The 10,866-nt window shown below is 41.6% G+C and overlaps 1 protein-coding gene across 8 annotated transcripts in view; it reads right to left on the bottom strand.

The window, feature by feature from the left end:
* PHACTR1 (phosphatase and actin regulator 1) overlaps positions 1–10,866 on the bottom strand; it is a 556,936-nt gene that overhangs the window by 115,686 nt on the left and 430,384 nt on the right. For all 8 annotated transcript variants that reach the window (XM_019522706.1, XM_019522697.1, XM_019522732.1 and 5 more), the window contains one exon: positions 1,877–2,062. In XM_019522706.1, coding sequence (XP_019378251.1) covers positions 1,877–2,062 — 186 coding nt within the window. The remainder of the gene's footprint in view (positions 1–1,876; positions 2,063–10,866) is intronic.

Below are 10,866 nucleotides of genomic sequence, written 5' to 3'. Positions count from 1 at the left end.
GTCCCTGGAGGCTGCTGCAGCACCCCTGTCTGTTTGCCAGGAAGGCTGGTGCAGGCAGGCTCAATCCCCCCTTACCCAACAGGCGAATGTCTGTGGGTCAGGGGTAGTGGGGGGAAGCAGGGAGAGTGCTCTAACTCATGGCGCTTTATGTAAAACACCGTGACTTAGAGCAGGGCCTGAACTTCTGTCTGAGCCCTGCTGCCTTATTGTAGCTTCTTTGCTGAACCAGAGCCCTTTCAGCACTGGGGATGCTTTTAGACTACTATTATTTGAATGCTCTTGTGATTCTACTTGCTTCTTTTTCTAGCACTCTGCCTCTCAAAATAGCAGATATAGAGATAGTTATTATGCTGTTGCTTTTGTACAGTTTAATCGAATAGCTTTTCTTTGGCAGGTGCAAGGCAAAACTGTAGCTTTTAACTTCTTCATGTCACTGGTAAGCATTAGCAACTTGAATATCATGGCTCTAATCACATCTAGCCAAATTATGGATTCATTTACACTGGTGAGAATCAGGAAGAATTCTGAAAAAAGGCAGTAGTTTTGCTCTAGATTCAACCAGGCAACATTAGAAGACTTATTTTGCACCTTGATATATTCCATTTTAACTACCACAAGGTCAACAGAAGCAGAAAACCAAACCAGAACACTAAGGCAGTTCCTGTTTCATTTGGCTTCCTAGGCTGAAGTTTTAAAAAGATCTCTAGCAATGGCCCCTTAGAGTTGTCTTACAAAGTTGTCCACAAAGTTAGAACTTCCTTGCATAACATTTCTTGCTTTGACTGGGAGAAGGTACAGTCTTCAGCATGCGAACCAAGGATGGGTGGATTGAATCTAATAAATAAAAGCTGAAATTATCTTGGTCAAAAATTTAAAACTACCATTTAAATGTTCAGATGAATAATAACTAACAATAATATGGTTGCTCTACCCCCCATTTTTACATTCCTTTGCATCTCCAGGACCAGAAAAATAGAATATTGTAGAAAATTAAAAGGGTAGATCTGCTCAGAACAGAAACAAGAAGCAATCAAAATCACTTGAGAAAACCTGTGGTCCCTTGTGACATATTTAGGGGGCTTGGAGGTTTGCATGGTCACCCAGACTTCTCAATGTTACTTCCTACACAAATTGAAACTCAAACCCTTTTAAAGGAAATCCATTGCTAATTTGAATGCGATCACTCAATCATCCATAATAGTTTTTAACATTTTGGCCACAAGATAAATGCCCTTTTTCTACCTCAGTGATTGGTGTGAGGGTTCCACAGATCTGGTGACCATTTGGTATTACCCATCATTTTTTGATCAGTTAAATTAGTTAATGAAGCATAAAATTCATGTCTGACACATAAACGTATGCAAACTTGCCTTATTTTTGCTCTTATTACGCAATCTTCTTTGCAAAGAGCAAATGCAATACAATAGCATCAGAAATACATTAAATCTATACAATTTCCACATTTGCACTGCATAAGCTATAATTTTAGTTTGCTTACTGATTTCTGCATTTTACTCACTCATAGTACATTTAAGAAAGATGGGAACCCCACTCCCCATCCTGAGTACAGACAAGACCAAATTATGAAGCTTGGATCCAAACTTTTTCCAGGTTCTGAAGTATTTGGGTCCTGGATTCTGGTTCTGGCTTATAGCTACTCCTGTATGCACCCCTGTGTATTAGACATCAAACCTGTATGCACCCCTGCGTATTAGACATCAAACAACACCCCTGCGTATTAGACATCAAACAACACCCCTGTGTATTAGACATCAAAAGTCAAAAACAGAAAAGCAACATAATTCATTTTTAAACAGCCAAAAGCCCCTAAAAAAAGAAGAATCTCCATATCTTTGAATGAAAACTGAAGTGTTACCTGTCCCATCCATGATCTCTGTGGTTGGGAGCACCTCATATGTACAGGGTTCCCCAGATGCTGAGCCTGATTCCAATTCTGCTAGGGATGATAGTGAAGCTTGGCTGGAGCCCATAGCTTGTCCAGAGCCTAGAGCCTGCCCATTCTCCAAAGCTCCTTCTTCATTTGGTATGGAAAGTTCTCCATCTGGTTTTGTTTGGAAGAAAGCACAGTGATATCAGAAAGTGGATAAGTAAAATATTGCAAGAATTTAAATAGAATAATGTCTCTAGTTCTCTGGTATTAGGTTATTCCTGGCCCAGGAACCTGAACTGAGACCACAGATTTGGACAGAAAACACAGTGAAAGCATTCATTTAGGTGTGACCAAACAGATTTCTAGAAGTCTGCTTACTGTGCCTCACATTTTTTCTTGATTTTCCCTTTCCACATAATCATATTATTTATATCACAGTATTACAACTTGAAAACATTGGTGATAAAACAAGACAGAGGCGTAGCAAGCAAACTGAGCACAGGGGAATTATTTTGTTTGCTCCACTTAGCCTCCTGCCCCCAGATACACTACATGGTGCACAGCTGTGCTGTCTGGCTCCTGTGTCTGAACAGTGGCAGCACAGGGCTTCTCCCTCATTGTAAAGGATTGGGGGGATGGGGGAGGAAGGGAGAGGAGACCTGTCAGAATCCCTACCACCAGGAGTCTTTGAAGAGGAAACCCTGTACTACTCATACCGGGCCACAGGACCTGGGTAATGCAAGGTTGCAATGTCTTGTCACAACAAGATGACATGCTGTGTTACAATCTGATGGTCTTTCACTTGCTTCAAGAGTAGACTTGAGAGCACCCCACAAAAAAATTCTAGGTCACAAAAGAACTCCCTGGAAAATTTTGATGATCCTTGGACAAAAGACCAAATTTGACTGAGTCCTACTGCCCCTTTATATCGTCACAAAACTTGCATTGCAGTCCTGCCAAACTTATAAAGTAGATGTGGAGAATATGCTTTAACTAAATCTATGGAGCTTTTACATTATTTTGTTCCTTTGAACTAGTTTTTATGCCATAGGAGATATAAATAGCATCACAGGTTTGCCCCTATTTCACACACCACTAAAGCCATTAAAGCTCCCAGCATGACTGAGAGTTTAAATAAAGTGAGGGGCCAACTCTCATAGGCAGCTGCTATAAGGACTTACTATTGGCATGTAACAAATTCCCGTTAGAAAGTTCATCCGTGAAATTCTTAAAACCTCTCATTTATCTGAACCAGTTTCTATATCAGCAACTGATCTCTTCTTCCCATCAAATACTGTAGGGGCTCAAAATGGTTAGAAACGGGAGAGAGTTGGTCTCATTTTCACTGACCACGTTTACGCATTCATTAATACACAGTACTTACTGCACATTTAATTTAGTACTTGTTTAATGAAGTACTTTTTCGTGATGTTACTGCACAGAAGCCTAATAATACTGCACAGTAGTATATTAGCACTGTCCGTGCTGTGACACACTCCTGCACAGTGTTATTAGGTTACTGCACATTAAGCGTCTTGTGTAGACAACGTGCCCACTGTTGTCTACATCTGTGGTTTTATTGCAAGTCTCATGATATATACATTAGCATTTTCTTAAACAGCCCAGGTGCTGGAAGTGATTACATAAAAATAGTTACCATATTTTAAGAAAGGCAAATTTATGCAAATGTCGGTAAAAAGCTTGACAATATAACCAGAAAGTGACTTGTAAGTTCAGAAAAGAGAAGGCAGAGAAAAACAACCTACTATTTATTATGTATTTAAATCTTGCAATTTTTTTAACATTGGGGGTTGACAACACAACATTTCAGTGCACCAAACAGAAATGTATATTACTAAAGGAGAAGACTCACCTATCACAAAAATGCATTCCAATCTCACAATGTGCTTGGTTTTTAAAACAATTATTGAGAGATGGAAAATATAAGACAATCAGTCCAACCATAAGACATTGATAATATGCCTAACTGCAGTGCAGCTAAAAGTATGTTTGCAAGTTTAAGGTTCAGTACTTGAAGATGGTTTTCAGGTATCTTGGATGTATTAGGCTCATTAAGGTCTTGACTTTGTTTTGCAGCAGGAATTTTGGAGGGCCTGAGAAGTGATATACAGATGTTATAATAGGCTGAAGCCTAAACTATGCTCAGCTGAGTTGGAAAATTGAGGTAATAGTAATGAAAGCTAGTGGTTTTAGCTGACTGCTAATTTTATGGCCCTATTTTGATCTTACTTGCCCTGATATTAAAAGGCTGTAATTCTATTGCCTTCAGCAGTGTTAATCTTACCCTCAAAGAGTATGAGATCACAGTCAGGGTTGGACAGCTAGAAAATATAACTATAACTTCTATACCTAGAGGGCTAGGAACAGAGATTCAAAAAGCCTGAGCCTGAATTGATTTAATGTTTGCAGGTTTTTTTAAGCTGGCTAGGCTAAATCCATTTTGTAACTGGACAGACACTCCAGAAATGCAGGCACATGCCTACAGTGACTCAGGCTAAAAATGGGGAGCCGCTAGAGCAGCCCTCCCTTTCTTCCACAGCGTGGAGCTGAGGGGGGGCATAGCCCGGCTCTGGCAGGATGCTGTGATTAGCCCAACAAGGAATTAATAACAGCGTTTATCACCCAATTATGAAAACATCAGAGGGAAATTACTAGCTACTTATTGATTCTGCCTGTTGATTCAGGATGGACCGTAGCCAGCATGTGGTCAGCTAGCTAATACACAGACACGTCCTCAGCAAGGCGGAGGAGAGGAGGGAATTCCTGCTTAACAGGGAGTGGTGAGGGCAGGAGGGAAGCAGCCCACAGTCTTTGGAGCTCTAGCCAGGGAGCAGAAGGGGGGCAGTCCTGCTGTGGAGCAGAGAGCCCTGCCCAGCCCAGAGAGCATGCTGGGATGCTGGAGGTGTCTGGTTTATCTTAAACCAGCAAAGGGTCTGGGACAGATGTTGCATAAACCAGGCTGAGCCAAATCAGTTAAGTCTGATACTACATTCAACCATGTTTATCTCAACCTGGTTTCAGCCATTTTCAAACTCGTTTACATGTACTGAACCTCTATTCTGTTACAGGTTTAAACCAATTTCTGATCACGTAAACCAGTTTATGTATAATGTCTATCCCTAGCCGAGATGCTGGCAAAACTCATAGCTTTTCCTTTCAGTGTGTTTTGGGGGCAGCAATGGCCTGCCTGTGACAGAGGGAAGTATGGGCTTGGGAGGGACAGTAAGAAAAGGTGGAGAGAATACTCGGTCTGAGGCGGGTTGAAGAGGTGGGTAGGGATGGGAGGGAATTTGGGGAGAGGGAAAGGAATATTATTTTCTTTTATGGAGATAGGGAACATGGAGTTGGGAAGAAAGAGTAGATGGGTGGGAAAGGGGGGAAAGTTTTCATTGGTCAGAGGCAGAGGAGTAGGAAGGGATGGGGTAAAGGTGGCTTGTTTTTGAATTGGGGGGCATGTTTTGGTCTCTCTCTCATACCTTAAGATTTTATTCTGTTTCTATAATTCTCATTGTCTTTTGTCATACTCTGTTGCAAGCCTTTTTCAGGCAGGGCAGTATATAAATTTATTACATAAATAAACACATACATAAATAAAATTGAAAAACAGTATTTTGATGACTACTACTATCTCTTTTCAACCTAAGTAGTTAGTACAGGAGACCCTCGCCATTTGCGGGGGATACTTTCTCAAGATCCCCACAAATGGCGAAATCTGCGAATACTGATAATAGGCTTGGAGACAGTCATTGTGATAACTAGCAACAGTAATTGTGCTAACTGATTGCTAATCAGTTGATCACTAATCTCCCTCTAATTTCTTGAACTCATTCCCTCACTCCTTGCTCTCTGTCTCATAATCAGCAGAGGTGGTGGCTAAAGGACTTGGGGGGTTGACAGGCGACGGTTTGCAAAGGAACATCATGATGGGAAGCTGTTCAGCCTTTTTCTGTAGGTCCTTATACATTTCTTGGTAAGGCATCATTGCAGCTTCAATTTCCCTCTTAACCTTCAGGCTCTGTTCCACAGAGGCATCATATTCAAACATTTTGTCAGTGAGTTGTTTGCTATATCTGAAGAGCTCAGCCAGTGTTCCTAAATTGAAATTAGGTCTTTCTGTCTCTTCATTTTAATTTTCATCATCTTCATCTTCACTATTTGTCATGAGTTTTGTTAGGTCCTCATCAGTCAGCTCCTCGGCGCACGAGTCCATCAGTTCTTCAACCTCTGATTCCTCCATATCCTCAAAACCCTCCCCTCCAACTTCATGGGCCATTCTCACAATCCTTTTGATCTCCTCACTGACAGATGGGAGACCAGTGAAATCGTTGATTGCTTCCTTCCACAACTCCCTCCAACAGGCGTTTACGGTTGATGGCTTTATTTCATCGATCAACTCCTTTACGTTAGTGATACAGTTAGCAATGTTGTAGTCCTTCCAGCACTTCCTAACATCAAATGTTTGATCACTTTTCAATGCATTATGAATTTGACCAAAGGTGCGCCTGGTGTAATAAACTTTGAAAGTAGCAATCACACCCTGGTCAAGAGGCTGGATGAGGGAAGTTGTGTTTGGCAGTAGGAAAACCACTTTCATGTCAGTGTGGGCAAATTGCAGACTTTGTGGGTGACCTGGAGCATTGTCCAAGACAAGTAGCACTTTGAAGGGCAGCCTTTTGGCATCTAGGTATTTTTCTACCTCTCAGATGAAACAGTTGTGGAACCAGTCCAAAAACAAATCAGCCGTGACCCAGGCCCTCTTGTTAGACCGCCAAAAAACTGGCAAGCTGTGCTTATTCTTGTCCTTTAATGCCCTTTGGGTTCAATGCGTGGTACAGCAACATAGGTTTCACCATGCAGTCACAGAGGAGAAGGAGAAGGGTTAGCCTGTCCTTGGCTGCCTTGAAGCCCAAAGTCTTCTTCTCTGCCTTGGAAAGGTATGTTCTTGCTAGCATCCTTTTTCAAAACAAGGCAGTTTTGTCTGCATTGAAAACTTATTCGGGATTGTAACCCCCTTCCTCAATGATTTTAAGAAGCTGTGGGGGACAATTCCATGCCGCCTCATCATCTGCTGACGCTGATTCCCCCATCAACTTCACATTATGTAGGCTGTGCCTCTTTTTAAATTTCTCAAACCACGCTTAGTTGCAGTGAATGAAATTTCACTGTCATTACTACTCCTATCACCACCTGATGCTTGTGAAAAATACTTCTATAAGCTCAAAGCCTTTTCGCAAATCACAGGGCCATCCATGGGTGCTTGTTTCTGTGCCATATCTTCAATCCAAATGCTTAATGCTTTTTCCATTTTCTCCATTATGGGATCACGACTCACACACAACACTTTTGCACTAGATGGAGCACTTGCAGCAACACTATCCCTTACATTTTTCTCTTTTTTCTTAATGTATCACACAGTGGACTCAATGCTGTATATTTTACCTACCAAGCCTGCACTAAGTCCACTCACAAGCTTATCCAACAATTCAACTTTCTTACTTAAAGTCATCACTTTTTTCCCCCTTTTAGCCCAGTTGCTGCACTATCATTTGCTTTTCTTTTAGGTGCCGTGATTAAGAGTATGGATCAATACTGAAATACTGCAAGGTACTGAATGTAAAGAGCACAGCAACAAAGTATCAACACACCCTGTGGAGAGAGAGTGCACCATACGGTGAGTATTTGAATCTGCGAATTGTGAGTCCACAAATAGTGAGGGTTTCCTGTAAATAAAGGGTATTGTGGGTTATTTCTATTAGGATGAGAAGTGGATGATGGAATCAGATATTTATTTGATGTGAACTTGTTTATTTGCTGAGAATATAAAAAGTCCTGTTTCCCTAAAAACAGCTGGAATTAAACATCAAGGCCTAATTTCTTTGCTCATACTTCTTTTTTCAGCCACCACTTCATTTTAAAAAAGTTCTCTCTCCCAGCTTTTCCCCAGGGTAACATGGCCAGCATTGGCTGTACCTGGTGCTTCCTTTCTGCCTTTTCTGTCTCCTTCCTTATTTTTTCTCTCCCTTTTTCATGGACACTCAGACCTCAATACAAGTCAGCAAAAACCTTTTGCTCACATCTGCCTTGTTTTAAGTAATGACATGTGCCTGGACTTAAAGTGGAGGGCACTACTGTTTCAGCTACTTTGTTTATTAGAGGAACCTCATTTCCTTTCAGTTATCATAAATGAAAGGTGCAGGGCATATGCAACCCATAAGAGTGTTCCTGGATTTAAACCAGTGCAAATTCTGACCATACCCAGTAATGGGCAACATTCTAAAAACTATGGAAAAAAGCTAAACCTGAGGTAGTGAGCACCCCAAAATCCTGTTGATTTCATGCACTCACTTCTCAGCAGGTATACAGAATTCTGTACAAAGGACACATTATCCGGATTACATTATTTTTGGTGGCATGGTAGAACACATAATAATTCTCTTTGTTGGTGGCAAGATTTTTGATTTCAGCACAAAAGTAATCTTTATTTACACTTTAACATCTAATATTAGCTCACTGTTACTTGGACTTTCCTAAAATCTTCAGACATATAGAGGTTGAACAATATATTCCCCAGAGCTTGGCCTTATTCAGAAAGGAGAGCAACATAACTAGTTGCTAGTTAACAGCAGGGAAAGCAAGCAAAGGTTTAAACACAATGGTCATTTGCAGGGAAGAATTTCCCAGAATGAATTAATCCTGGCTAAGAGACATGCTTGACAGTCAGACGTAAAAGTCATTTAAAAAAAAAAAAAGCATTTTAAAAGCTGTTCTGGTTAAATGAAATACAAGTGAAACCAATATAAGTTAGAACTTAGTAATACTGGATGCAGACAGAAGTGCAGCTGCCTGCTGTAACTGAGATTGTTTTGCAGGAAGCATTCTGAGTTACAATGATCCCTGAGACCAAACAGTAGTTCACTGTTGGCTCCAGGGGGAGGGGAATCCAACTGCCAGCTGCAGCTTATTTCCCCTAGCAATGGCCCCTCCTCCTTGTGAGGCTGCAAAGTTTCAGAACGGAAGGGCGGAAAGGGAGCAAACGGAGTTTGTTCTAGGGGTTCTCCAGGCACTGTTGGAGAGTGGGGTGGGTGAACTGGAGCCTCCCTGAGAGGCTCATTTTGCTCCCTTTCCTTCCTCCCATTCTGAAAACAGATCAAGGCTGGCAAGTAGCACAGACACAAGTTACAGAAGATGCTCTGGTTTGAAAAGTCTTTGCCTGACCTGTCAGGCAATGAGGGTTCAGATTTTCACCCAACTGACCATTTTTGAAGCTGTCTGCAGTTGTGCACTTGTGTTTGGTCATGGCTATAGACTGCTTTCTGTGGCCAGATCAGGCAAAAATTGTTGCTTCAATTACAAACTACAAATGGTTAGCCCTGAAGAATACAAATATCAAGTTGGAGCTGTTAATTTTGGTGTAATGCTAATACATAAACTTTCTTCCTCATATTTGTGAAATCTTTTGCACTGTTTTGCATGGACCATGCTAGAGAATGATATTTTCCAATATTGCCTGAGGTTTTGGAAACGCACATTGAAGATAAATCCATACCAGATGAATGGGAATAGAAAGAACTTGCATTTCTGCTACCAGAGAACATGAAGGCCCCAGCTGGTTAATCAGGACGCAAAGCACACCTAATAGCCATTAAAGTAATTGAAGAATAAATGAAACTACATAATGTGGAAAGTGCTACACTGACACTTTGATTCATCTTATAGTGCAAAATTTATAGCATGAGGGTGAAAGCCAACCTATTCAGGAATGATACTGGAAAATGTAGCCCTTCCTCTATATGGCTTGTCCTCCTGAAATGAGCGACAAAGCCCATCATCTCCACATTAAGCACTTTAAAAAAATAACAGCTTCTGCTGAGCTGTCCATTTTGTGTCTTCTTGATTTGTACAGAAATTTCTTTTGTTGTTCCTTCTTGCAGAACTCACTCTGCCAGTCTGTCTAGAGTCTAAGCACTTCTCAGCAGGGCCCATTTTTAATGGCTGGAAAGTGCACACCATGTTGCTATCACAGCAGATAAATAATTAAATCATCCCCTCCTCTCTAAGGTAAACTGTCAGGACATGTATTTTATTGTCTCTGGGAAGGAAGGAGTGCTAAAAGTAGGGAACACTCATATGTGTATCAGTGTCATGGTTCTTGTGGGTTAGAGGAGGAGTTAACAGAGTTCCCTTGGGAGCCTTTGGGGGCTTGTTCTTCCATGGGATTGATCTCCAGCCCTGGGAGTGACCTTGGCGCTGTGATTGGTGTATGTATTTAATTCCTGAAATAAGCAGTACTAAAGACTTCCCCTGCTATCACAACTCCATTTGTGGCAATCTGGAATTTTGGGAATCCTATAAAAACCCAGCTCACAGCATCTGGAACTGGGGGCAGAATTGGAGACAGGATATAAGTAAGATGTCCTCATATCTCTTCCTGTCCTGAAGACTGGAAGAAGGCCAATGTGGTGCCTATCTTCAAGAAAGGGAGGAAAGTGGATCTGGCGAACTATAGGCCCATTAGCCTGACTTCTATCCTGGGGAAGATCTTAGAAAAGTTTAGTAAAGAGGCCATCCTTAATGGACTGGCCGAGGCCAACATCCTGAGGGATAGCCAGCACGGGTTTGTTGTGGGTAGGTCTTGCTTGACCAATCTCATTTCCTTTTACGACCAGGTAACCTATCACCTGGACAAGGGAGATGAGATGGGTGTCATTTATCTTGACTTCAAAAAAGCCTTCGATCTGGTATCCCATAGTCACCTCTTGGTGAAACTAGCCAACTGTGGCCTTGGGTCCACCATGATCTGCTGACTGCGAAATTGACTCCGAGGTCAGACCCAGAGGGTTGTAATTGATGGCAGTCACTCATCATGGTGTCCTGTGACCAGTGCGGTCCCCCAAGCCTCTGTCTTTGGACCCATATTGTTCAACATCTTCATTAATGATGTGGACATTGGACTC

This window comes from Gavialis gangeticus, unplaced genomic scaffold (assembly GCF_001723915.1).
Source record: "Gavialis gangeticus isolate Ggan-Ray unplaced genomic scaffold, GavGan_comp1, whole genome shotgun sequence".
In the NCBI taxonomy this organism is placed as follows: Eukaryota; Metazoa; Chordata; order Crocodylia; family Gavialidae; genus Gavialis; species Gavialis gangeticus.
The sequence above is the reverse complement of the archived record's forward strand: the minus strand, read 5'-3'. Positions and strand labels throughout refer to the sequence as shown.